The sequence below is a fragment of the Podarcis raffonei genome, chromosome 1 (genome assembly GCF_027172205.1).
Source record: "Podarcis raffonei isolate rPodRaf1 chromosome 1, rPodRaf1.pri, whole genome shotgun sequence".
NCBI classification, from domain to species: Eukaryota; Metazoa; Chordata; class Lepidosauria; order Squamata; family Lacertidae; genus Podarcis; species Podarcis raffonei.
In genome coordinates, this window is record NC_070602.1 from 51,318,355 (window position 1) to 51,346,332 (window position 27,978).

General features: G+C 45.2%; 1 protein-coding gene across 4 annotated transcripts; it reads right to left on the reverse strand.

Annotated features, from left to right (window-relative positions):
• SLC35C1 (solute carrier family 35 member C1) lies at positions 1 to 26,101 on the reverse strand. Of its 4 annotated transcripts, none has more exons than XM_053387397.1 (4): positions 26,018 to 26,101; positions 25,188 to 25,366; positions 4,081 to 4,637; positions 1 to 1,747 (listed from the first exon to the last, which is right to left on the reverse strand). In XM_053387397.1, exons 3-4 carry the CDS (start codon positions 4,604 to 4,606, stop codon positions 1,188 to 1,190), a joined length of 1,086 nt encoding a protein of 361 aa, XP_053243372.1. In that variant the 5' UTR covers positions 4,607 to 4,637; positions 25,188 to 25,366; positions 26,018 to 26,101; the 3' UTR covers positions 1 to 1,187. The 4 variants fall into 4 exon arrangements, with proteins under 4 accessions (XP_053243372.1, XP_053243358.1, XP_053243365.1 ...); XM_053387383.1 differs by lacking the exon at positions 26,018 to 26,101 and adding an exon at positions 25,647 to 25,955; XM_053387390.1 differs by lacking the exons at positions 25,188 to 25,366; positions 26,018 to 26,101 and adding an exon at positions 4,873 to 5,083.
• Between the last annotated feature and the right edge of the window lie 1,877 nt (positions 26,102 to 27,978).

Here is a 27,978-nt window from a genome sequence, read left to right on the forward strand (position 1 = left end):
TAATGGTAAACCATACTTTTATTAAATAAATGTAACAATCAAAGTTCCACAGTGGAAGATTTGTTTCCCAATACAAAATCATAGAAGATTGGGGGGGGGCACAGACATGAGAAAAAGGCAACAAGGCAAATGTGTGAAACATTCCAATGAGACGTGGGCTCTTGGAGCCCATGGAAGGGTCACTCAGTAAAGGAGTGCATACGTAGCATTAAATCCTATCTCTCTGAAGAGTAGTGGGCATGCTGCCATTTTAGTTTCTTCAGAGCCCATTAAATGCAGGTCAGGCCGGCCACTGACATACTTTCTTTGATCAGTGATCCTGGGGAGAAGAGTCGGGCCTAGCATGACCGCTACTCAGTTAAGAGCTGGAATTTCTCAAGGAATTGTGGGAAGGCCAGACCACCACTTTTCAAAACTCCTCAGGCCCAACTCCCTTCTCGTGAGTCAGCCCTGAGACCCAATGACACTCCACTTAGAAATGAACTTGATAAACAAATGGTGCTGTTCGAAATCCTCCACAACCCTCACTAAACCCAAATGCATATCCTTTGGTGTCTCTGGGGGTATTTCCACTCACCATAGGAAGGTGGTGCCCTCGTATTTCTTGGTGCAGATTTGCCCCATGGGGGCAAAAGGGGTTAATGACCAAGAGGTTAGTCCTTCAGCAAGCACACCAGATTGCATTGTGCGGGAAGACAATGTAGAGATGGACCTTCACAGAAAGCCCACTCCCCTTGGGACAAACATAGGCAGAATCCCTCTACTCTTATTTCTTTCAAGTCTTCTTCCATTGGTCCTTTAACAGAACACACACACCTTCCTTTTACCAAGGGAAAAGCAAGGCGCACAAAGGCAAGTAGCTAGTAGTGATAGCAGCCATTTTTTCAGGAGCGACTTGACTGACCACAAGTCCCTTATCTGAGCTCCCCAGCCCCACCACCAACCCTTGTCACCTCCGTGATAGAAAACCAATTGTGAAAATCCCCCCTTGACCATGATTACCACAGCAAACTGTATCTGTGGAGGAATCTGGCCCGCCCGCCAATTTCCACCTCCCACATATTTGCAGCCACAGGATTTCCTGGCCTTGCGGACTCCAAGCCCTGGCTCTCTCCTCAGCCAAGCTCCACTGCATCTATGCACACAGGCTGCAAGTGCAGACAGTGAAGGTCCAGCCAGGGGCGAGTTTAGACACCAGTCTCATTTTTCTCGTTTGCTTTGGGAATAGGTTCCTCCTGCACCTTCTTCATCTCCAGCCCTTTCACCCAGGTGTAAGCAAAGGAGCCCCCGAGAACCATCATGTTACTAGTCCACCATAGGAAGCTCTTGGTTTCTTCGTAATAGCCGACGGCTAGCACGGTCTGAGCACATGCTTTCGCGGTCCCGGAGACGTTGTGAGTGAGCGGGCTGGTAAATTTGATCTGAAGTCCTGTCACATAGCCGATAGCGAAGCCGAACACCCCGCTCAGAGTCATCATGCCCCAGAAGTTGAGGCTCCCCAATTTATCAAAGTAGTAGAGTGTATGGAACTCACCAGAGAACAACATGAGCGGCAGGAACAAGATACAGGCATTGATGTTGTTATAGAACGTCAGGCGCCAGATGCTGCTATCCACAGCAGGCAGCACTTTTTTAGTGTAGATCGCATTGAGCGAGACGCAGAGGCTGGCCAGGATTCCGAAAACTATGCCAGCCCAGGACAATGTGCCTTCAGCTCCCTCCTGGTCTATACCGAGCCAGAAGCCGCCTGCGAAACAAAGAAGACTGGTGACATACTGGCCAGGCAAGAAAAGCACAAGAAGAGTCTCAGAATTAGCAACTTAATCCTTAAGATGCGAGACTTTGACAATTCAGGAGGGGAGAGCAGGTTCTACTCCCTTAGTGTTGTTTATCTTTGGAGATTTGTGGATGCACATCAAGACTGTCCTGATTCTTCTGTGTATCATTGAAAAGGAGAACTGGGAACTCCCGCAGAGCACTGATTACAAAGAAATGTGTTTTTGTTTCTAAAACTTTAATGGAGAGTCCAAAATTTCAACACAATATTACATTTGAGTAAGCATTTTGCTGCTAAATATCTTTAGGCTCAATCAGCTGCCCTCCCTTACTGTAATTCTGATTCTTATTGGGTTCTGACTCTTGATTTTTAATTCTCTGTTTTCTAAACTCTTCAATTTTATTTGGGAGAGGCAATTGTGTTTTGTTTTTATTTTGTTTCTAGGAAATGTTATTGAGTGTTGTTGTCTTTTTATGTAAGCCACTTATTTTTATTATATTAAGACATATAATATTTTTGAACAAATAAATACCTTTGTAGTGGGAAAAGGAGATGGACTTGTGGGGCAAGAAATGGTAATTGTAGAGAAATATTAAGCTTCTGAAAGTTGCTCAAGCTTCTAGCTTTGACACCAACATCTTTGCTCAGTATTCCCTCACTCAGCTCAAGTCAACTTCTTACCAATTCTTTCCATAGATGGTGACCATATGTTGCTAAGTTTTTTCTGTATAAATATAAGAGCTTAAAACTTTTATGTGGAAAAATAAAAGTTTATGTGCAAGCCACTGGATTTTTCTCCCATGTGAAACGTAAGCATGTATCTTCCATGTGCTATCATAAGTACTGTATGATCACCCCCATCACTAATGGAGATTAGAAATTTACATGCTATTACTACCTACCAGTTTAGAATAGGCAAGCACCTCTCAGCTTGTAACAGACCTAAACATCAAGTGTTCCCTCTAATCCTTACAAGTAATATTGTGAGTGAAACCAATGGTACCATCCATCATACCCATGGCACTTACACCTGTGATGTACTTAATGTCACATTGTCCAACAGCAGTTTGCATTGTACAAAAGGGCCTATCCTTTTTAGGCACAGTAACAAATCAGATAAAGAACAAAGCACTAAGGGACCCATGAGTGATCACGGAATGCAACAGGGATGAACAGGAGTTCATTCGGAAACTTCACAGTCTTAACAAAGGCTATGGTTCCTTTGCACGCCATGAAGAATTGATCTTCATTACTGTTCCTTTAAGAACTACAGAATATTTCCTTCTGGTCAACTTTCAGCAGACTTTTCTGCCTTACCTTCCCCAGTTCTAAGACAGCACATGACAAATTAGATTGTCACTTATGAAAGCTTTATTTTTTTAAAAAAAAAAAGCTCCAAAAAAGTTAGTCCTAAAGGTATTAAACAATTTTTTCTCTGTGTGTGTTATAGAGGACAGGAATATAACTGTCACATTTTATACAAGCTACAGATCCATGCAGCTAACAGTCTTAATTCGGCAGGGGAACGGCCTTTCAGCTGTTACCAATAGGGCCGGCTCTATCATTAGGTAGAGTGAAGCAGCTGCTTCAGGCAACAGTTGCTTGGGGGAACGTAATGGCAGCAATTCCAGTTATTTCTCCTGAGCCATTCCCCTCTGCTGGAGGGCAGCTGTGCACACCACACCACCTGCTCTGCAGCCCCACACTAGACTGCTGCTGAGAGGAGTGGTGAAGAATGCTATCCCAGTATTGAAACGAGATTCAACTACCAGTCCATTAAACTTCTGCATGTGGTCTGACCGAGAAGGGAATTGGGGGGGGGGGGTCATATTGTCTTTCAGGCAGCAAAACTTCCAAGGCAGGCCTCAGTTGCTATTGATAAGCAACTGAAAGTTAGAAACCATACTGCAAATCATCCATAGACTCTTCTGTCCATCCTTGCCCTAAGGCTGCAATTCTAGGCCTGTTTTCTTGGATTAAATCCCAGTGGGATTCAAGGGGGCTTCTAAGTGAGAGTGCATAGGCTCAAAAGGCACTGGACACAATTATTTGTAGAGAAGTAAAGGCTGGGGGCAGGGGCGGGGGGTTGGAGAAGCTAGGAACACCAACCCATTTCCCCCCCTGCTGGTTTGGAAAAAATGGGGGAAATCCTGGGGTTTCTTCCACTTTGGGGGTGGGGAGGAAACCAGTTCCCTCCACTCCCAAATTGTTCTATTTCCCCCACTTCTCCATTTGCAAATTCTTCCTTACTAGAACATACCACCCCAAGGTGCTTCTCTGCCATACCATTAGACCCTACTCACCTATGATGACCCCGCAGGCCAGCAGGGCATACAGAGAAGTGGTCTGCTTCAGGAGCAGGTAGGAGAGAAGCACATTGAAGACGGTAGTGAGGGAGCGCCCCATGTTGTAGAAGGCCACGTCGACGAACTTGAGGCACAGGTTGTTGAAGGTGATCATGCCGATGAAGACCACCGAGAGGGGCAGGACGCTGCGGGACACCTTGAGGTCCATGCGGATGGAGGGGAAGTCCACGACGCCGGCCGGGCAGCAGGAGGCCACGAGGCTCAGGACCTTGCAGATGAGGACGGTGACAAGGCACTGGTAGAAGGTGACGAAGAGCGGCGCTTCGAAGCGCAGCGAAGGGCTGCCCAACAGGTACTTGTTGAGGAACACCATGGTGATGGAGATGAACCAGTAGAGGGAGACCACCGTGGCGATGCGCAGCGCCCGGATTACGAACGGAGGCTGCTTGCCGCCGCCGCCGCCGTCCTCACCCTCCGGGTGCTGCTGCTGGAGCAGCGGGTCCGAGGATCCGCTGAGGGCCATCTTGAGGATCGCCGAGCGCTTCAGCTGCACCCTGTTCATGGCGGAAAAGAAGCGGGGGGAAGAAGCTCAAGGGAGGAACGAGGAGGAGGTGCCCGCGGCCACTCGCGCCCCGACGGCCCCGCAGCCAGCAAAGGGCAGCGCCGGCAGGTTCATGGACAAGATCCCCGCGCCGAGAGCAGCAAGCCGCGGTGCAATCTCGGGGATCGCTGAAAGGATCTGGCGGCGCCGGCGAGAAAAGGCAAGGCAGGCAGCCGTCTTAAGCGTACTTTACTTGCAAGGAAGACCCATTGCAATCGATCAATGGGGCACGCCTCCAAGAAACGTGTTTGGCTCGGGGAACGCGAGCCAGGTCCGCGCAGGGCTCCGGCCTTCCTAGGTAAAGGTTGCGCTCACCCCCGGAGCCGGGAAGGGGACGCCCGTTCGCTCACTTCCTCTTCTGCAGGAGCCCACCAGTCCCCGAGCTTGGCTCCGCCTGCGAGGGGCCGGCCCCGGCTTAAAGGAGCCGAGCGCTCCGGATTTGCCGAGACAGCTGACGTGTCGCGATGGCGCCTGTCGCAAGATCGGGAAACATCCGAGCAAGTCGGTGGCACCTTCTGCGTGGGCCAACGTGCCTTTGATACACCTTCCCCGATCCCGCTTCCCCCGCCCGTGGGCCCGATTCCAAGCACGGGGAGAGAGAGCTCGGGCCAGCGGGCGAGCAGCTCTTTGCAACCTCGTCGCTGCTCACCTGCCCAAGGCCGCCTCGACTCGGTGCCTCCCGGTCGACGGCTGTTAGGACCCCCTTCGGACGGTGCTACGGCCAAGGCTCCCGCATGGCAAACGGACAGAGGAGGGAGTTTGAGAAGAGCCGCAGCTCTCGGAGCAGTTGCCCCGAGTGCAGAAGGGCACTCAGTGGCATCTCCTGGTGGAGAACCGGTGGCCCACCCGATGTTGCTGAACTATAATTCCCATTAGCCCCAGCCACCATCGCCAGTGTTCAGGGATCATGCAACGTCGTGAAGGCCACAGGTTCCCCACCCTGGTGTGGACCATACAGAGTAATGGTCTGGGTATCTTCCTATGTGTGCGGCTACCACAGCCTCCATGCCTATTTGCTCCTCTTGACCCTCTCATTTCCCTCTTCTCTCTGTCTCCCTGGGCGGTGCTGCAGCTAGGACGTTCCACTTGTGCTGTCTCGAGTGATGCAGCCGTGAGAATTGCATCCAATGGCCCGTTTCCAACATCATACAATTGTAGAATTGGAAGTGACCCTGAGGGTGTCTAGCCCAACCCCTTGCAATGTAGGAATCACAGTTGATTGCCGCTCCTTGCAACTAGCAATTGCTTCCCTGCTTTTTTAGGTGGGTAAGTGGCACCTCTGCCACCTCCCTCTGACAAGGAGGGGGACTGTGTGTAGGGAGGGGGGAGGGCACAGCAGCTATTAAACACCCACTCCCCAGACAGCCCTTCACTCACCTCTCACTTAAGCAGCAAGCAGCTCTTCTGCCTTCTTGCAACAATGACCTGTACTTCCTGGATCCGATGTTTGCTTACTTCCTTATCTACCTTTTGGTACCACCCATCAGTGAAAAATGCTCATGTGGCACCAACAATATTTTGGCTATGCAGGCAGGAAAACCAGCAGCGACAGCTTTTTCCATCACTGCAACCCAACCTGGAAAGGGTCCACATGCTGAATTTCTCTAGCAGCCTTCAAAGACAGCATGAACTCTGCTAGAAATTATGTTTTGTAACCTTGCTTCTCCCCTCTCCCTTTCAGCTGCTATTGTTGAATTCAATTTATTTTCATTTAGTCCAGTGGTGAGAGCAGCCACGAAATTAAAAGACGCCTGCTTCTTGGGAGAAAAGCAATGACAAACCTAGACAGCATCTTAAAAAGCAGAGACATCACCTTGCCAACAAAGGTCCGTATAGTTAAAGCTATGGTTTTTCCAGTAGTGATGTATGGAAGTGAGAGCTGGACCATAAAGAAGGCTGGCCGCCAAAGAATGGATGCTTTTGAATTATGGTGCTGGAGGAGACTCTTGAGAGTCCCATGGACTGCAAGAAGATCAAACCTATCCATTCTTAAGGAAATCAGCCCTGAAGGACAGATCCTGAAGCTGAGACTCCAATACTTTGGCCACCTCATGAGAAGAGAAGACTCCCTGGAAAAGACCCTGATGTTGGGAAAGATGGAGGGCACAAGGAGAAGGGGACGACAGAGGACAAGATGGTTGGACAGTGTTCTCGAAGCTACCAGCATGAGTTTGACTAAACTGCGGGAGGCAGTGGAAGACAGGAGTGCCTGGCATGCTCTGGTCCATGGGGTCACGAAGAGTCGGACACGACTAAACGACTAAACAACAACAGTTATATCCCACCTTTCATCCCTTTACCCCCTCTCAATAAAATACCAAAGTTAATGGACATTGCCATTCAAATGGTGTGCATGCTCTGTGATGTGATCAGTTATGCAGGGCGGGGCTTACCTGCCACCCCCCCCCAATATTTTATTCAAGTTGGCACCCCTGCAGACCAGCGTAACAGTCAACCAACATCTCAGCCTCCAGCATACTACAGTGGTACATCGGGTTACAAACACCTCGGGTTACAAACACTTCGGGTTACAGACTCCGCTAACCCGGAAGTAGTACCTTGGGTTAAGAACTTTGCCCCAGGATGAGAACAGAAATCACACGGCGGCGCAGAGGCAGCGGGAGGCCCCATTAGCTAAAGTGGTACCTCAGGTTAAGAATGGTTTCAGGTTAAGAACAGACCACCGTAATGAATTAAGTTCATAACCAGAAGTACCACTGTATAGCAATGTTGCCACAATTGTGTGTTCACAGTCATAGTCCCCATTTTCAACCCTTAAACAGGATAGATTGCATGTGACAGTAAGTGAGCAAACTGGCAAGTGAGCAAGCAGTGGCAAACTGGAAGCTTACTACTTACTTCCTTATTACTTGGCAAGTCCGTTCAGATTACTAGTTGGATACATGCACACCATGGCTGCATCTTCCTAGCCACCAAAGCTAATGGCTGTTAATGGTTCAGTGCTTTCATTCATTTATTTATCCATCTAATCCCTTGCATGCTTTTAAATACATAATTGACTTTTACAATATATTCTGATCATGTCTTTCATGAACTAGTTGAACCTTTGGTTATCTATATCCTTAAGATATACTGCACTACCATCATGGGTTCATGGGTTTCAGATGGGCTATTAACTTCAGAATCCTAATAAATATCTGCCATTGACAAAGGTATTTTAGAGCTGACTGCAGTTGTGCTGCTTGCCACATGCTGCCCCCTGCTGGTGGAAAGCACACACACACTTATTTGTTTGTTTATTTTCTCCTGTCCAAAGTTAGCCTAAGGCTACAATTCTAAGCACACCTGTTTGGATATAAATCTCGCAAAATTCACTGGGAGTTGCTTCTCAGTATTTTTTTTTTTAATTATATACCGCCCTTCATCTGACAATATTGGTGGTTCACAAGATAAAAATACAAGATAAAAGCACAAATAGTTAGAACCAAAACAATAACCTCATCTCCTACAAGCACATTTAAATGGCCATAGAATATATTAATCAGCCAAAGGCCTGGTTGAAGAGGACCGGGCCTCCCTGGTTCCAACTAAGCATATCACAGGGAAGATGGAGACACATAGAAGGGCCTCAGAATATTTTATTTAGTTAAAATATTTATTGACTGCCTTTCTGAGTACAGCTCTCAAGGTGGCTTACGTGATCAAAATCCAGAAACACAGTAGTAATGCAAAAACTTAAAAATATGATCTCAATAGCCAGGCAGGCTCAACAGGACGAAGGCAGTCCTAAGTCATTTAGGGCTTTTATAGGTCATCACCAGCACTTTGAAGTGTGCCATGAAATAAATGGGAAGGCAGCGCAGCTATTTCAGTAAGAGAACCATATGCTCCCCATATGCAACCACTTAAAAATCTGGCCAACACATTCTGGGCCAACTATAATCTCTGGGTACTTGTCAAAGGCAGGCCTGTGTAGAATGCATTGCAATACTCCAGACATGATGTGACTCTGGCTTGGTACATGTCACCATGGCTAGGTATGCATTCTCCAGGAATGGTATGGTTGGCATACTGGTCTCCATTGAGCAAAAGCACTCTTGGTCAACACCTGGGCATTTAGTGTCAAGGTCGAATCCAGATGAACTCCCAAGTATGAACTGGTTAATCCTCACAGAAGGCAGCAATGGCTACCAACTTGGATGGCTTTAAAAGATAAGTTCATGGAGAATTAGGCTGATGCTCTACTGACATTGAGCATCTTTGTCTTGTCTGGATTGTACTTCATTTTCTTTGCCCACATCCAGTCGATTGCCATCTCCAGGCATCAGTTCAGGACCTCCACAGCTACCTTAGAAAAAGATGGAAAGGAGAGCGAGCTGGGTATCATCTGCCTATGGATGGCACCAAACTCCAAATCCCTAGATGACCTTCCCCAGCAAGGGACACACATTGACACAGTTCAGCCAACTGAAACATTTCCCCTTCTCCTTCTATATCTTCAGTGCATCTATGTCCTATGCAGAAAAGTATGTAGGTGTCAGTGTGAAGATTTGAGGATGGGAGGGAGAGGAGGTGGGGAAAAGTTTCAGAGGAGTGGCAGCCTGGTTCTGCATGCACTCACTTCGAGGTAATGCCACTGCATTCCTTATTCCAAGAAAAATGAGCACAGGATTGCAGCTTGAGTCAAGGAAAGTAGGATCACGAGTGCAGCAGAGTGTAAACTGAACTCTTATTTGCAGGGCTGGAATTTCTGATATACCTTTGTCTTACGAATGCACGTTAGCCCTTCTGCATTATGCCACGGGTCCACCTCACTCGGGGTGGGATGAGGAATCTTTTTTGGCCCCAGGGTGACATTCCCTCATGGGCCACAATCCAGAGGCCAGGGCCAGAGGCAAAAAGTGGATGGAGCAATAGATGTGACTCCTGCAGCAGGCTGCATTCCAGACGTGTCACCCTCCCACACACATTTCTCTACTCAGACAAACAAGAGGCATGATCACAGTGCAGTGACACCTTCCACATTAGCAAAAAAACCCAGCTAAGCAAGGATGTGGATCTGGACCAGAGAGGGGCGTGGCCTGGGGGAAGGTGTGTGGCCTGGGAAGAGTCTCAAAGGCTGAACAGAGGCTCTGGGACCCAGGGCTCCCCACCTTGCCTAACAGCATTCTGCCTCCAGCCGTGGAAAGCCAGATTCCTCTGGGAAGCTTGCAAGTAGGGTAGGAAGTAAAGGATGCAAAGATAGGGGGCCACTCCCTATTTGTTTATTTTTTCCTCCTCATCGAATCTCTGAGTCCCGGGCTCAGTGCAGCTCTGCGCGGCCATCGGGAGCGGGGCGCGAAGTCCCGCCCGGCTCCCGATGGCTGTGCAGAGCTGCCTGCAGTCCCGGGCTCAGTGCAGCTCTGCGCGGCCATCGGGAGCGGGGCGCGAAGTCCCGCCCGGCTCCCGATGGCTGTGCAGAGCTGCCTGCAGTCCCGGGCTCAGTGCACTTCTCCCCATCGCCAGCCCCACAAGCTCGGGAGACAGCGGGGAGGTGGAGCGCGCCTTCCCGCTGTTCCCCGACCTGGTTCTTGCAGCCCCGCACCTGGGGGGGAAATAATTTTTTTTTACTTTATTTCCCCCCCAAAAAACTAGGTGCGTCCTATGGGCCGGTGCGTCCTATGGGGCACAAAATACGGTAATCCAGGCAGAGCCGTCTAGTCTCTTAACCAAAGATCATCCATTTACATGAAATCAGCAGGGCAGGCAAGCATAGCAGGAACGGTGACTTTTAGCAGCACAAAAGAAAACAATGCATATGTAATGTGTTATGCTGTTCCAGACTGGTGTCACCATCTGTAAGAACAAAGCAGCACAGCTTGCAAATATATGTTATAAAACAATATGCATTCCATAATGCCAAACAGCTCCATCTTTGGCTCAGATCTGTTCTTGCTGTTGAGATGGAAACTACCGCCCTATATCGTTACTTAATGTGGATTACAAAATTTTTGCTGACATCCTGGCCAAGAGATTGAAAAAAGTATTGATGGAAGAGATTCATAAAGACCAAGCGGGTTTTCTCCTGGGAAGACATTTGTCTGATAATTTGAGGAATATAATTGATATATTGGAAGTTAGAAGTGAATATAAATACTAAAGCAGTTTTGATATTCGTGGACGCGGAGAAAGCTTTTGACAACATCTCTTGGAGCTTTATGAAGAAGAACCTACAGGGGATGGGGGTAGGCCAAGGTTTTGAAAATGGTATAGGTGCAATATATTCTGAACAAAAGGCAAAATTAATTGTAAACAATGTGATGACGGAAGAATTTAAGATAGAAAAAGGGACACGACAGGGGTGCCCAATCTCTCCATTGCTTTTTATATCGGTCCTGGAGGTTCTGCTGAACATGATTAGAAGGGACCGGTTGGTTAAAGGTATACAGGTCGGAGCCAAACAGTACAAATTGAGAGCATTTGCAGATGATTTAGTACTGACGTTACAGGAGCCAGAATCTAGTACTAAAAGGGTTTTAGAACTAATTCAAGAATTTGGTCAAGTGGCAGGATTTAGACTGAACAAGTAAAAAACTAAGGTTTTAGAGAAAAATTTAACACCGATTGAAAGAGAGAGGTTTCAGAATGAGACAGGTTTAACCGTGGTCAAGAAAGTGAAATATTTGGGGATTAATATGACAGCAAAAAATGGGAACTTATTTAAAGATAATTATGAAAAATGTTGGACGGAAGTGAAAAAAGATTTAGAAATTTGGTCAAATCTGAAGCTTTCCTTGTTGGGTCGAATTGCAGCTATAAAAATGAATGTTTTGCCTAGAATGTTGTTTTTGTTTCAAACATTGCAGATTGTGGACAAAATGGATTGTTTCAAGAAGTGGCAGAAAGATATTTCTAGATTTGTCTGGCAGGGCAAGAAGCCCAGAATAAAATTTAAGATATTAACTGATGCAAAGGAAAGAGGCGGATTTGCCCTGCCAGACTTTAAACTTTACTATGAATCAGCAGCATTCTGCTGGCTAAAAGATTGGCTGCTTCTTGAGAACACAGACATTTTGGATTTAGAAAGTTTTAACAGCGTTTTTGGTTGGCATGCATATTTGTGGTACGACAAGGTTAAAGCACATAAAGCATTTAAAAACCATATTGTCAGGAAAGCATTGTTTAATGTTTGGATAAGATACAAAGATTTATTGGAAAATAAAACCCCAAGGTGGTTGTCACCAATGGAAGCGAAGGCTCAGAAAAAGCTCAATATGGAGGCCAAATGGCCGAAATATTGGGAAATTTTGGAACAGGAGGGAGATAGACTAAAACTGCAGAGCTTTGAGAAACTAAAAAACAAAGTGCGAGATTGGCTACACTACTATCAGATAATGGAGGCATATAATTTGGACAAGAAAATCGGCTTCCAGGTGGAAAAATCAAAATTAGAAACAGAACTGTTAGAACCCAAAACTAAGATTTTGTCAAAGATGTATAACTTGCTGTTGAAATGGAATACTCAGGATGAAACGGTGAAATCTGCTATGATTAAATGGGCACAAGATGTTGGACATAACATTATGTTTGCTGACTGGGAACAGTTGTGGACCACAGGTATGAAATTCACGGCATGCAATGCCTTAAAAGAGAATATTATGAAAATGATATACAGGTGGTACATGACCCCAGTCAAGCTTGCAAAAATATATCATTTGCCCGACAATAAATGTTGGAAATGTAAAGAAACTGAAGGTACATTCTTTCACCTTTGGTGGACGTGCCCAAGAATTAAGGCTTTCTGGGAAATGATCTACAATGAAATGAAAAAGGTATTTAAATATACTTTTCTGAAGAAACCAGAGGCCTTCCTTCTGGGCATTGTCGGCCAATTGGTGCCAAAGAAGGACAGAACGTTTTTTATGTACGCTACAACAGCAGCAAGAATACTTATTGCAAAGTATTGGAAGACACAAGAACTACCCACTTTGGAAGAATGGCAGATGAAGGTGATGGACTATATGGGATTGGCAGAAATGACTGGCAGAATCCGAGACCAGGGAGAAGAGTCGGTGGAAGAAGATTGGAAGAAATTTAAAGATTATCTACAGAAATATTGTAAAATTAAAGAGTGTTAGAATGATGTTGGATTGAAATTAAGTGGTTTCCAGCTGTAATGCTTTAAGAGAATATGGAAAAAAAAGGATTATAAATAGGTAACAATATAATGGTAAGGATTTGCTGAACTAACAATTTGGGATGGAATACAAAAAAGGGAGGTATGAGGAGGTCCGGGAAACAAGTTAAAAGAAAACAAGTAATTGAAAATGTATGTGTGTTTTTTTTCTTTTTTTAAAAAAGTTTCTTTATTCTGTATTTTTGTTATTCTGTTTTTTCTTTTTTTCTTTTATTGTAATATTATAAAAAATCTTAATAAATATCTTATATAAAAAAAAAACAGAGTGGATTCACCTGGTGCCTGCTCCTGAGGATCCAGCACAGGTGCAGGCGCTTCAGATCCAAGGCCCTGCCCCAGCTCAGCCGGCCCTGGAGGCGGGGACTCGTGTGCAGGCTGGGGTTCCTCCGGTTCAGCCTCTGAATCAGACTCCCAGGCCATCACACAGTGTCACGTGGAAGATGGAGCAAGCTTGTTTCCTCCTGCTCCGGAGGGGAGGGCCCAAAGAACTTTCTGTTTGACAGTGGAACTGACTCCCTTGGAAGGTGGTGGACTCTCCTTCATTGGAGGGTTTTAAGCAGGGGTTGGATGGCCATCTGCCGTTGATGCTTTGGTTGAGATTTCTGCATTGCAGGAGGTTCATAGAATCATAGAATCATAGAGTTGGAAGAGACCACAAGGGCCATCGAGTCCAACCCCCTGCCAAGCAGGAAACACCATCAGAGCACTCCTGACATATGGTTGTCAAGCCTCTGCTTAAAGACCTCCAAAGAAGGAGACTCCACCACACTCCTTGGCAGCAAATTCCACTGTCGAACAGCTCTTACTGTCAGGAAGTTCTTCCTAATGTTTAGGTGGAATCTTCTTTCCTGCAGTTTGGATCCATTGCTCCGTGTCCGCTTCTCTGGAGCAGCAGAAAACAACCTTTCTCCCTCCTCTATGTGACATCCTTTTATATATCTGAACATGGCTATCATATCACCCCTTAACCTCCTCTTCTCCAGGCTAAACATGCCCAGCTCCCTTAGCCGTTCCTCATAGGGCATCTTGTATTTGTGCCTCTCATTTTTTTTGCCCAAGTGCAATACTTTACATTTCTCCCTGTTAAAATTCATCTTGTTTGTTTTGGCCCAGTTCTCTAATCTGTCAAGGTCGTTTTGAAGTGTGATCCTGTCCTCTGGGGTGTTAGCCACCCCTCCCAGTTTGGTGTCATTTGCAAATTTGATCAGGATGCCCTTGAGTCCATCATCCAAGTCGTTGATAAAGATGTTGACTAAGACCGGGCCCAAGACAGAACCCTGTGGCACCCCACTAGTCACTCTTCTCCAGGATGAAGAGGAACCATTGATGAGCACCCTTTGGGTTCGGTCAGTCAGCCAGTTACAAATCCACTCAGTGGTAGCATAGTCAAGACCGCATTTTACCAGCTTCTTTACAAGAATATCATGGGGCACCTTGTCAAATGCCTTGCTGAAATCAAGGTAGGCTACATCCACTGCGTTCCCTTCATCTACCAGGGTTGTAATTCTGTCAAAAAACGAGATCAGGTTAGTCTGACATGACTTATTTTTCAGAAATCCATGCTGACTATTAGTGATCACAGCATTCCTTTCTAGGTGCTCACAGACTGTTTGCTTAATGATCTGCTCCAGAATCTTCCCTGGTATTGTTGTCAGACTGACTGGGCGGTTATTATTTGGGTCCTCTCTTTTCCCCTTTTTGAAAATAGGGACAACATTTGCCCTCCTCCAGTCTGCCGGGACTTCGCCTGTTCTCCAGGAATTCTCAAAGATGACTGCCAGATGACATCTTCTTCTTCTTCTTCTGCCAGTGGTTCTGAAATCACACCTGCCAGTTCTTTTAATACTCTTGGATGCAGTTCATCTGGCCCTGGAGACTTGAATACATCTAAACTAGCCAAGTATTCTTGTACTATCTCCTTAGTTATTCTGGGCTGTGTTTCCTCTGCTGAATAATTTGCTCCAAATTCTTCAGGTCGGGCATTGTTTTCTTTATCGGTGAAGACTGAGGCAAAGAAGGCATTGAGGAGTTCAGCCCTTTCTGTGTCCCCTGTTTGCATTTCACCATCTTCTCCTCTGAGTGACCCCACTGTTTCTTTGTTCTTCCTTTTGCTACGAACATACCCATAAAAGCCTTTTTTGTTGCTTTTAACCTCTCTAGCAAGCCTGAGTTCATTCTGTGCTTTAGCTTTTCTGACTTTGTGTCTACACTTGCTGGCTATTTGTTTGAATTCCTCTTTGGTGATTTCCCCCCTTTTCCATTTTTTGTACACATCCTTTTCTAATCTTAACTCAGTTAAAAGTTCTTTAGATAGCCACCCTGGCTTCTTTAGGCACCTTCCATGTTTCCGTCTCATTGGTATTGCCTGAAGTTGTGCTTTTACTATCTCCCTCTTAACAAACTCCCAGCCATCATGAACTCCCTTTCCTTTTAGTATTACTGTCCATGGGATCTCACCCAGCACTTCCCTAAGTTTTATGAAGTCGGCTTTCTTGAAGTCAAGAAATTGAGTCCTAGTATGCTTGGCTGCTCCTTTCCGCTGTATAGTAAACTTCAGAAGAGCATGATCACTTGCGCCTAATGATCCTTCCACTTCTACCCCACTAACCAGGTCATCAACATTGGTTAGGACCAGATCTAAAATGGCTGTTCCTCTTGTTGCTTCTCCCACTTTCTGGACAATGAAGTTGTCTGCAAGGCCAGTGAGGAATCTGTTTGACCTTATGCTCTTGGCTGAGTTTGACATCCAACAAATATCCGGGTAATTGAAGTCCCCCATTACTACTATCTCCCTTCCTTTTGCATGCTTGGCCATCTGTTCCAGGAAGGCATCATCTATGTCCTCCGTTTGGCTTGGGGATCTATAGTAAACTCCCACAATGAGGTCACTGTTATTCTTCTCTCCCTTAATTTTGACCCAAATGCTCTCACTTTGGCTTTGAGGTTCTAAATCTTAGAATCATAGAGTTGGAAGAGACCACGAGGGCCATCGAGTCCAATCTTGGATCTCTTCACAGGTATACACATCCCTGACATATAACGCCACTCCTCCTCCTTTCTTGTCTGGTCTGTTTCTCTGAAATAGATTGTATCCCTCCATTATTACATTCCAATCGTGGGACTTATCCCACCAGGTTTCAGTGATGCCTATTATGTCATATTTAGTTTGCTGTACCAAGAGCTCAAGCTCATCTTGTTTATTTCCCATGCTTTGCGCATTAGTGTACAGACATTGAAGTCCATTAATCATTCCCCCGTGTCTCTTATTTAAGGATTTTTTCCTCCCACCACTAGGTCTGCGTGCTGTTTGCTCCATTTGGTCTATGACATTTGGATGATCATCTTCATCAATTGATAGACTCCTACCTTCAGGAGCACTGTCTCCCTCCCCCACATTAGTCAGTTTAAAGCCCTCCTGATGAGGTTTCTGAGATTTTTGGCAAAAACATTCCTACCAACCATTGTGAGGTGCAGCCCATCGCTTGCCAGAAGTCCATCTTCAAGAAGCTGCAGTCCGTGATCTAAGAATCCAAACCGTTCCTGTTTACACCATTTGCGAAGCCAGTTGTTCACTTCCACTATTTTCCCCTCTCTCCCTGGGCCACGTCGTTCAACTGGGAGGACAGATGAGATGACAATTTGTGCATTTAATTGCTTCAATTTCCTGCCCAGAGCCTCGTAGTCTCTTTTGATCTTCTGGAGGCTATTGCTTGCAGTGTCATTGGTTCCCACATGAACCAAGAGGAAGGGGTATTTGTCAGTGGGTTTTATGATTCCTTGCAGTCGTTCAGTTACATCTTGGATCTTAGCCCCAGGGAGACAGCACACTTCCCGAGACATCTTGTCAGGCCCACAGATCACTGCTTCTGTTCCCCTCAGTAGGGAATCCCCTATCACCACTACACGCCTCCTCTTCGGTCTGGTCGGGGTTCTTCCGTGAGCTGTCCGTTCCAAGGTCGCCTGCACATTCCCTGAGGACTGACTTTGCTGCTCGTCTTCATATACCTGATCAACTGTAATGAGGGAGAGATCCTCAAATGGAGTCTGCTCTTCGTCTTCCATGCTAGGGGAGAGGACCTCAAAGCGATTGTGTATTTCTAAACAATCAGAGCGAACCCTGGGCCTCCTACTTCTTTGAGTCACGTTTCTCCATATATCTGGCTCCTGTGTTGGTCAACTAGCCTCCTTCTCAGGGGAGTCCCCTGTCTCCTCCTTGGTGGAGACGGTGTGCTCTGTTGCTTCCAAGAAGAGCTCCAGCTCGCTAATTCTTTGGAGCGTAGCTACACGTTCCTCCAGTTGCTGGTTGGACTAGATGACCCTTAGGTTCTTTTCCAACTCTACAATTCTATTATTCTAAGACCTAGACATACCGTACAGGGAAATTAATTTACATACAGTGGTGCCTTGCAAGACGAAAATAATCCGTTCCGCGAGTCTCTTCATCTAGCGGTTTTTTCGTCTTGCGAAGCAACCCTATTAGCGGCTTAGCGGATTAGCGCTATTAGCGGTTTAGTGGCTATTAAAGGCTTAGTGGCTAAAAGGCTATTAGCGGCTTAGCGGCTTAGAAAAAGGGGGGGGGAGCGGAAAAAATCGCAAGACTTGCAAGACGTTTTCGTCTTGCGAAGCAAGCCCATAGGGAAATTCGTCTTGCGAAGCGCATCGAAAAACGGAAAACCCTTTCGTCTAGCGGGTTTTTCGTCTTGCGAGGCACCACTGTAATTTACATAAAAATGCATTTTGGGGCTTGCCGGTCTGGTCTACTTCTTATTGGACCTACAGGTCCATGAAACGTTTCTCCACCCCACCTTTAATGTTTGGGACCTGCTTATACCTCACCTTCTTAACCACTGTAGTCTCTCATTCCAATAGTATGCTGGTAGAAACATGTTACGTTAATTTCACAAATGGATCCTCTGGAACAAATGCTTAGGATGAGCGGGTGGGTGGGCGGGAGGCGTGAATGTGTTTGCATTTTAACAGTGCATTCTAGCCTTCTCTCTTTCATAGAAATACCATGTTCCTTACAATAGCATTCTAGTTGGATATAGCTTTCACATCTTTCATTTAATTCCCTTCATTGTCCTTTTCCTTCATTAGCATAATGTAAGTGCAGCGGTTAGAGAATGCAAAGTCCCACTGTATCTTAATCTTCTCTGTTCCCTCACCCCACCCCGACAGCTTGTTTCCTGCACAATTCTGTGCTACAGTCTTGCCAAAATTTCTTTCAGACAAGTGGCCAGGTAAGTGGGATGGATGTTTACCATGTTCAGTTTTGTATGCTTACGGTGCCTTAACCAGGTATATAAAGTGCCTTGCACTTTGGCAGAGGCAAGCTATCCATAAATCAAAGAAAACATGAGAAGGTACACAAGCATGGGAATTTAAAACATGCAAGAACCTCTGGTTTTATGTTTCTAACTAGGTGATGATGACACATGTCCCTGTCCCACTGGATACCACGACTCTGCCTGGCATACTATACTCTGTCCATCTTATAACATTTATTTCCTTTTCTTCAGCAAGCTTAAGGTCAGGTAATATAAGTAAACTCTTTTGTCACAAATGTGGGGGGTTTTTTTGGGAGGGAGAGGGGGAATCTATGACGCAGCATCTACTAGTGGATTGTTTCACCATTCTCTAGCTTGAATGTTAGCCCACATTTACTATATCTGTGCATTTATACTGCCAAAAAGATAGGGTTGCGTACACATTATAACTTTAAACCCCATTCAAAGCTCATTCTTTCCTTCAAAGGATTGTAGGCACTGTAATTTACCCCTCGCAGAGCTGGAATTGCAAGAAGACCTTAACAAGCTGCAGTGCCCAGTATTCTCTGAGGGAAAGAATGTGCTTTGAATGTGCTTTAAAGATACACTGCACACTCAGACTGTATCTATACTGCAGCAGTGTAGTAGTATAGGTCAGTTGATCCCAAACACTTTCCCGCACTGACCACTTGAAAATCGTTGTGGGTCTTGGTAGACCACTTAATTGATTTTAATGCTGGTTATAGCAGTTGTAATGCACTGAACTGGATGCAGTATGGTTTTTAATTGTATTTCGTATTGATTTCTTATTCAAATCATAATGCAATAAAATACAGTATAAGAAATAAAAGAACCAACTGACACACAATTAAAAATAAAGATGACTATTTAATACAGTGGATGTACAGCTTTCTGCTTGCAACTGCAAATCCACAGACATGCCACAAACCACCTGACTGAAGTTTGTGGACCAGTTTGGGAACTCCTAGTATAGGTGAACTTTGCTGGGCACACACTGGCTACCGTATGCTGAATTTTGCATGGATCCATGCAACTTGCATTCTTGGCCCAGTGTCTCTGCACATTTACTTTGGTGTAGAAACGAGCAGGACTGAGCTGTGCATGAGCAAAATGGTCTGTCTCAATTGCCCCTAAAAATGTGGAATGGAACTCAAACATCTTTCTTGCACAGTATTGTTTGCTTTATTTTAATTTGTTACAGCAGCTAGAAAGCAACTTTTAAAAGAAGTTTAGGGTGCCAGCCAATCCCCAGTTTGCAATACTTGTGCATCCATGATCAATTTATCAAAAGTGTTGGAGGACATTCATTTCATAGTGCATTTTGTCCGATATTTAAGAGCAATTGCAATAAATAGCCCTGATATGAACAACCGAGTGCCTAATGCAGGCTAAAATTCAAGGCAGAACAATGAAAACATTGTTGAAGCCTGCTGAGAATGCCTATCTTTATCTACATATCTAAAATGTTTCCCTATTGAATAGCGTATTTTCCCATTACGTCTACATTATATATCAATAAAAGAACTAGATGGGTGTAGATGCTATTTTAGATATTGTGGCTAAGCTTGTTAGTGAGGGAGTCACCTTCCCGCAGGACCTTGTTGTTGGAACAGCTGGGATTTGTGTAATAATAATAATAATTTTATTATTTACACCCTGCCCATCTGGCTGGGTTTCCCCTGCCACTCTGGGCAGCTTACAGCATATCTAAAAACATAATAAAACATCAAGCGTTAAAAACCTCCCAATAAAGGGCTGCCTTAAGATGTCTTCTAAAAGTTGTGTAATTCTTTGTCCCCTTGACATCTGAAGGGGGGGCCTTCCACAGGGAGGGTGCCACTCTCGAGAAGGCCCTGGTGCAGACCTACACAAGCTGTGAGCCATCAAGCTGAAGAAATCACACTAGCCCTGTAATGTTGCAGACAAGGTGCCTGACATTAGTCCCAGGAAGACAGCTGTTGTCAAACTTTTACAAGAGCTGTAGGGAGGAATTGCTCCTCCAAGTAAGAACAGGAGCATGAAAAAAACACATAACCACAATGTAACAAAAGTAGAATAATAGAATCGTAGAATTGTAGAGTTGGAAGGGATCCTGACAGAGTCAACTAAATCTCAACTAAAGCACCCTGAGCCATGGCCATCCAACCATACATTAGATAGAAGGCCTTGACTGCTGCCTTTCAGAATCAGGTTGCCACATATACAATGACAGCAGCCTTCTCTTCTCCATTCACCAAGCCAACTCCATTTCTGTTTTCAAACCCAGCTCTTCATGAAAGCATTTCTGGAGCCACATGGCTGTACCTCCATTGCTGTCTCTTCTCCAGTGGAGTAGCGTGGGGGGTGCCGGGGGGGGGCGCGCTCACACTCGAGTGCTAAAATCCACGGGTTAGGGGGCGCAAATTACTTGCCTTGCCCCGGGTGCTGACAACCCACGCTACGCCACTGCTCTTCCCTATGCCTTCCTCATCACCTATTTGACAATCTCTAGCAATCTCCAACTCTTCATGACCCCATGGACCAGAGCACGCCAGGCACTCCTGTCTTCCACTGCCTCCTGGAGCTTGGTCAAATTCATGTTGGTAGCTTCGAGAACACTGTCCAACCATCTCGTCCTCTGTTGTCCCCTTCTCCTTGTACTCTCCATCTTTCCCAACATCAGGGTCTTTTCCAGGGAGTCTTCTCTTCTCATGAGGTGGCCAAAGTATTGGAGCCTCAGCTTCAGGACCTGTCCTTCCAGTGAGCACTCAGGGCTGATTTCCTTCAGAATGGAGAGATTTGAACTTCTCGAGAGTCTCCTCCAGCACCATAATTCAAAAGCATCAATTCTTCGGCGGTCAGCCTTCTTTTTGGTCCAGCTCTCACTTCCATATATCACTACTGGGAAAAACACAGGTAGCACCACTAAAAGGTGTGGGCCTACTGCTCATCAGTCTCCCATCAGTGGGGAAAAAGCACCTATTTTAGCCACCACTATGCTCACTCACAAAGATATGCTTTTTTCTGAATCGAAATGACGGTGGGCTTCAGTCCTGGCATCCAGCAAAACTTAGGCATGTCTGACAGGGCATTTTCAACATAAGAGGCCAAGTCAGTGCAAGCAGGAATCCAGCAGGGAAGTGCAAACTGTCTCATGTGCACCCTGGATTTTTGAGGATTTATTTATTTATTTAATTTGTATACCACCCTTCCTCCAAAAGGAGCCCATGGTGGCAATTGAGACCTTTCATGGGTGCCATAAAAGGTACTGGTGGGCACAATGGCACCCACAGGTGTCACCTTGGTGACCACTGAATAAGCCTTTTATGTTTCACTTTTAGGTTCTGCCAGCTAGGACCAACAACATGTAGAATACTGACTGGCATGATGATATTCATTATGCACTTCTTGCAATAAAAGTACTATATACAACTGATGAATAAACACTCAGTCCTGGGTTGTGATTTTTGGAGAACAAAACATGCTGCTATAGTCAGATAGTGACACTGGAGGGCACCAAAGTGCCTGCTATTGGAAAACTACATAGCAGGTGTACAAGCGGAAGCTTCTCATTGATCTAATGACCATTTCATACATTTATGCAGCAACAAACCTCAGTTTGTAACCAAAAGAACTCTCAAAAGGGAACCATAGCCAGTTCTGTCTCCTTGATGAATGGTTTTACATTTTTAAGGTATACACCTAGATCATCATACAGACATAAACACGCCCCCCCCCCCAAAAAAGTACTGTTAGAGGCAGGGAATCAGCTCAAACCTTTCAGAAGTGTAATGAAGAATGAAGAATATAAAGGATTAAAAGTTTTCTTATACATTTCTGATTTCTCAAGGATCTTGGTGAAGCTGCTAAGACCACAACTGTAGGAGGAAGCAGCTTGTACAGCAGAGAGTTTCTAAATATTACTAATGGGACGTGCCGCTGGGAATAAATATACTGTTACCTACATGCACCTCAGTCACTGAGCAGTGAGAGATTTCAGGGATGCCAGCACATACCTTGGGTATAGTTTTCTTGAAATGGCAATGCTTGGAAATGGAGGCATTGTCTGTGATACAAGGTTTATTCACACATATAGACTGGCTGAGCATAAGATGGAGAGGTCACAGCATTAGTACTGTAACAGATCCTGCTATAAAATCATAGGGCTTGAAGGGATCCCAATAGGACATCCAGCCAAACCTCATTCCTATGGCACTGTGTTGTTGCCATCAACATATGCACTTGTGGGCAGGGGGCATAACCACCAACGAGCCATTGCTAACAAATGGCCATTAGACAGTTCAGTAGATGTATAATTTCTGAAGGAGTTCTACATCCTGTGTCACAGATATCACTGACCCAGTCGCAACAGATCCTGTGACAGATGAGGGTCTCTATACTTTCAGTCTGCATCTTCTCTGGCACAATGTGTGCCTTGTGATATAGATTTGTCAGAGATCTGGATTCAGTGTGTTCCATCCCTTGTGGCGTTTCTCCTATTTGAGAGCACTGTGTACCACTGACATTATTATTTATTTACTGAGTTTCATTGTTTTATCATCAAAACAGGTGACCTGCAAATATCAATATGGGCTGTTCATATAAGACTCATGGAACAAAGAAGAAGAAGAAGAAGAAGAAGAAGAAGAAGAAGAAGAAGAAGAAGAAGAAGAAGAAGAAGAAGACAACTACAAAAATCAATATATGTGCACTGCAAGAACTATGCAGTAGGAGGTACGGGATTTAGCCCTCCAGATTAATATCAGAGGTGGAAGCTATCAATTAGTGCACTTCATTAATTTGATCTCCTTTTTGTTCATAATAATCTCATGGCCTCATAATAATCTTAAAATATAGGTTATTATTGCTGAGGAATTTAGGGTGGGACAGTGAGATGCCAAAGTCCCCAGCTGTGTAGGAATTTGAACCAGAAGGCATGTCCACACAGCACATGCTCACTTTAATTTGCTATGGAGCCAACCCATGCCACTTTATTTAGCAACATATAACATATCAAGACACTAGCTCCCTAATAATGTTCCCGTATTCAAATCATTCCCTTGGGCTACTCTTGTGCATGGCTATGGCTCCTAGTTTCCACCATCTTCCTCCCTGTCTGCTTTCCTTGTTTAAAACACAAACAGTTACTCACTCACTCAGTCACAGTTGTCCAATTATGCATTCTTCCAGCTTTTGAGTATTTTATTTCTCATCATGAAGAGCATTGTGGCTGAATAAACACTATTATGTGAAATTTAAATAATGATAAAAGGGGAAAAATACAATCATGCCCTAAAAACTGTGATTGCATCTGCTCCTATTGTATTTTCATATTTCTAATCATGGCGATTATTGAGGTTGAACCTGAGCTATCAAAGCCCCCTTTTGCAGCATTCTATGCATGGGAAACGAACTCATTTTCAATCTGGTAGGACACGGGCCAAATTATGTCAGGAGTTTACAGGGATTAATTGCTGATTTTAAGCAAATGTACCTGGTAGTTTATGTGGCACATCTGAAAACTGATACAAGTCTGCATACAAGTTGCACGCATTTGAAGAAGGTCTGGCTTCAGGAAACAAATTCCAGAGGGGGAGCCATGCTTTAGTGATGAAAAACAACACCCCTGAAAGATACTGTACAGAGAAAGGCATGGATCAGGTTGTCAAAGAGGACAATAGCAGGGATGAGGTAGAATTCTTGTTCACTTCTGATTTAAAAAGTGAATTTTCCTAATCTACACTTTATGAAAAAAATACATGAACTGAAACACCATCCTTTGAAATTTGCACTTCCAATTTTGTGTACAAAAATGCATATACAGTGGTACCTTGAGTTACATACACTTCAGGTTATATACGCTTCAGGTGACAGACTCCGCTAACCCAGAAATAGTACCTCAGGTGAAGAATTTTGCTTCAGGATGAGAACAGAAATCGTGTTCCGGCAGTGCAGCAGCAGCAGGAGGCCCCATTAGCTAAAGTTGTGCTTCAGGTTAAGAACAGTTTCAGGTTAAGAACGGACCTCCGGAACGAATTAAGTACTTAACCCGAGGTACCACTGTACTAAAGTTTGCCTATAAATGTCCATATTAGTGAAGCCAGCATACAAAAGTGTTATATTAGGTAACATTGTTTTGCAAAAATGGGTGTATTAGGCACAACTGCATACAAAAACGTGGCACATTGGCAGAATGTCGCATTAGAATGCTGATGAGTTTTCACAAGGACTTTTTATTTATTTATTGCAGACTGAATTTAAGGCTGGGAAAATGAGAAACCGAAATTGCCCATCCCTAAGAGGATGGGAGGTGATTGGAATGGAATATTTTGGAAAAACAGCATGTTAGAGGCTGGCTGGGCCCCTGAACAGGAGCACTCCATGCTGCCATGTTTTGTTACAAGTGTCACTGTTTAATTTGAACTACTTTCCATTACCACCCACCTATTCTGCTTTCGATATCACTGGCAGAGATGCTGCTATTTACTCTTCAGAATAATCAGTAATCCATAGCCAGGATAGTGATGGAAATGAGTGAAACCAGGTTTGGAGAACAGAGAAGGGAACAGAGTAATTAGAAGGAAGATGAGATGGGGGTAGATCAGGGCCGACCCAAGAAAGTTTGACACCTAAGGTGGACTTCAAGATGGTGCCCCCCTCCCTGCCAAGGAAGAACGTCTGAGAGGAGGGCATCAGGAGCAAGGTGGGGAAAGGAAGATTGACACCGGAACCCTGCCACCCGAGGCAGTCACTTCTCTTTGCCTCATGGGTGGGCCGGCCCTGGGGTAGATCATGATAGGGATAGAACAGGGAAGTTTGGGATAAAAGAGCTAGAATATTCACCACCCCCAGCTCTGCCAGAGGCAGGGAGCACAGAGTCACTATTAGGATGGCAAAAACTAAAGTTACCACTACAGACTGAAAGGGCCATGTGAATTAGTTTCAGTAAAATCAGATTGATCAATGGCTATTTGGGAATGGTCAGTTTCTTAGTTGCACAAGTCATCAGATATGATGACCAAACACAAAACAAAATAAATGGAAAACATCTTTGTATAATCTGCACCTGTGTTGTTTCTGTCTGCAAGTCTGTTCTCACCTTGTCCACCCCTTTGCTGGCACAGACAGGAGTAGTTCAGGAAAGCTGAGATGGAAGAGAAGGTAATAATAGGCTTTGTTTAGGGAACCTTGCAATCTTTCACCCGGGAGACATTTTCTTTGCCACTTAATTTCCTTTGCTGTACAAGAGGCTGCAGCAAAAGTGACCAGCAGGTATTCCTACGATGATAAAAAAAAGAGGAGAGACAGCCAATATGAGAGGTGAGTGTCCTGCCTCCCATTAAACCCAGAATCATGCTGAGAACCATCCCAAAGGAAGTGCAGTTCTATGCCAAGCAAGACAGCAAGCAAAAAAACCCCGAGTTCGAGTTCTGTGGGCAGGTTGCTGCCTCGTGATTTATCACCCAAGCCCTTGGAAGCTCTCGAAAACCCGGGGCCTAAGTGTTCCTGAATAGTGGCATTAATTACTATTAAAAACACACATTTATATCTCTCTCACCTGCTTTAAATCCTGTGAAATTAGATTTCCCACCCCTCCCCTCCAGCCTCAGTGGCAGCCTGGGGTGCTTTATGGGCCTATAAAGCCTTACAGTGCCTGCAGCCTCTACCGGCTTTTATTTATGAGGCCTATAACAGGCTTCCTGGCTCCACTATCAGTGTCCCCTGATGATTTCATTTCAGTTTCCCTCGGATGAAATGATTCCCCACAGCCTCTGCGGCTCTGAGAGTTTTCGGAGGCAGGGTAGCATAAAGGGTATGCGGAGCCGGCAAGAGGCTGAGCAAAGTGATTTGCTGCAAGCGCCGGCACAGAGTCACTTAGAGTGCCACAAACACACTTGGAGTGTGTTTAGAACGGAGACTTGTGGTTACCTGGCAATCCTTTACTATCAGCGGCAATGGGAGTAAATGTTCTGCCTCCTGCCTAGATTAGATTAGGGAGGCTCAGGAGCGCCTGCTCTTTCCCCTGTCATTCCTTCTAAATGGCAAACTTGGGAGGGTGAGTGCCCATCAGTTTGGAAGCAAAATGGAGGGCACCCCCCCAAAAAAATAAGGTAGTGGTTTCTTAAAAACTTTGGCATGGGGGTGCGTCCTAAGTATGCATATTTGTAAATTAAAAGGATTTTAAAACAAAGCACCAAATGGCCTCCTCACAAGGGCCTGCCAATTTTGCACAGAAAATGTTGGCGTCACTTCAGGATAGGAGATGGGGCCGAGGGAAGAAAACTGTAGAATTTGCCTGCTCCAAACCCCTAGCAGCCTATAGAAAGTATCCTGGAAGGGAGGGGGATTTGAGATGACAAGGAAAAATCCCTTGCCTAGACTGCAGGTCCCACTTGTTCTGTTTTATTATTTACTTACTTAGATATTTATTAAATCTATACCCTGCCCCTCCTTCCAAATGAGCCCTGGGAGGCAGACAAGAAGCAATAAAGCGTCTTGAACATTCCAGTACAGATGCAGACTGGGAAAGTTCTCAGCTCAAAAGTCTTCAGAAACTGTAGTTTGTTAAGGGTGCTGGGAATTACAGCTCTGTGAGGGGAAAACTTCAGTTCCCTTCTTTGAGGGAAGTCATATGCTTTAAATGTGTGTTGGATGCGCTTTAAATGTGTGGTTTGGATCTGTACCATAACTGGTTTTGGTGAAAAGCAGGGCTTGCATGTTTTCATGGCGCTTCAAAAACCAACAACATCTGTTTAGTCAGATGGTGGCTGGAGGAAGAAAATAAGTTGTTTTTGCAGTCCACAGCATGGTAAGGGTTAACTTGCCTGTAATGGGAGAGCCTGAGAAAGCAGCCTACCCTGGAGTGAGGCTTCGATGGACTTCTTCTTGCCTATGACAGCAACCTGTGAAAAGTGAGATACTTTTCGGGACTCATTTCTTTAATTTTTCTGGCACTTGTTATGACATCAGAACACTTCCACTTCAGACCTTCTAGACTCTCCCTGGGGAATTGGCCACATTTGTGCACAAAAGCCAGCCTCCTAGATGGAAATTGATAGATCTTTGCCTCTCCTCTCCTCAGGCTGAGCATGTTAATTTATAGATTGGATCTGTCACTCCTGATATATGATATTCCTCTTCCTTAATGCAGCCTTCAAAATGAGTTTTTAAGACTTGGTCATCTGGAGAAACTGTGTGTGTGGAAGGGGCAACTTCTCTTGCTTTGAAGCATTCAGAATTGGGTGTTAACACAGTGGTTAAGAGGAGAAGTTCTTTGTTCAAACTTTATCTGACCCATGGGCTTGTCACCATCTCTGGGTGCCAGCATCAGGGCTGGCCCTACTATTAGTAAACTGTTTCAAGGTGGGTGGTTGTTGGTTTTTGCAGTCAAGTGGTATATTAAATGCTGTGAAATAAAATAAAGAAGTCAGCATGCCTCAAGAAGCAGATGCTGAGGGCTGGGGAGTGGCCAGCCTGCTAACCTCAGGTTTGGTAGCGGATGCCATCCTGGCACCAGTGTTAAAATAAGTTTCAACTGCCAGCCCAGTCATCTTCTGTACCTGGAGTGGAAATGGGTACCATTTTGTCCTTTGCTTTGGGGAGCAAAGTATCTTGGACAAGCCCTGTTTACTGTCCCTCCCAGCGATATGTAACTTAGCGATAATAACATAGGCCTACTGTAACATGGTGGGACGTGGGTGGTGCTGTGGGTTAAACCACAGAGCCTAGGACTTGCCGATTAGAAGGCCGGTGGTTCGAATCCCCGCGACGGGGTGAGCTCCCGTTGCTCAGTCCCTGCTCCTGCCAACCTAGCAGTTCGAAAGCACGTCAAAGTGCAAGTAGATAAATAGGTACTGCTCTGGCTACCTCGGCCAATAAAGCGAGATGAG

Bases quoted from the DNA above. Each gene is read 5' to 3' on its own strand.
- SLC35C1 (XM_053387374.1), bottom strand. From the start codon at position 4,645: ATGAACAGGGTGCAGCTGAAGCGCTCGGCGATCCTCAAGATGGCCCTC. The intron at 1,748-4,080 runs GTGAGTAGGGTC...TTTGTTTCGCAG, and splicing joins GGCCTGCGGGGTCATCATAG to GCGGCTTCTGGCTCGGTATA.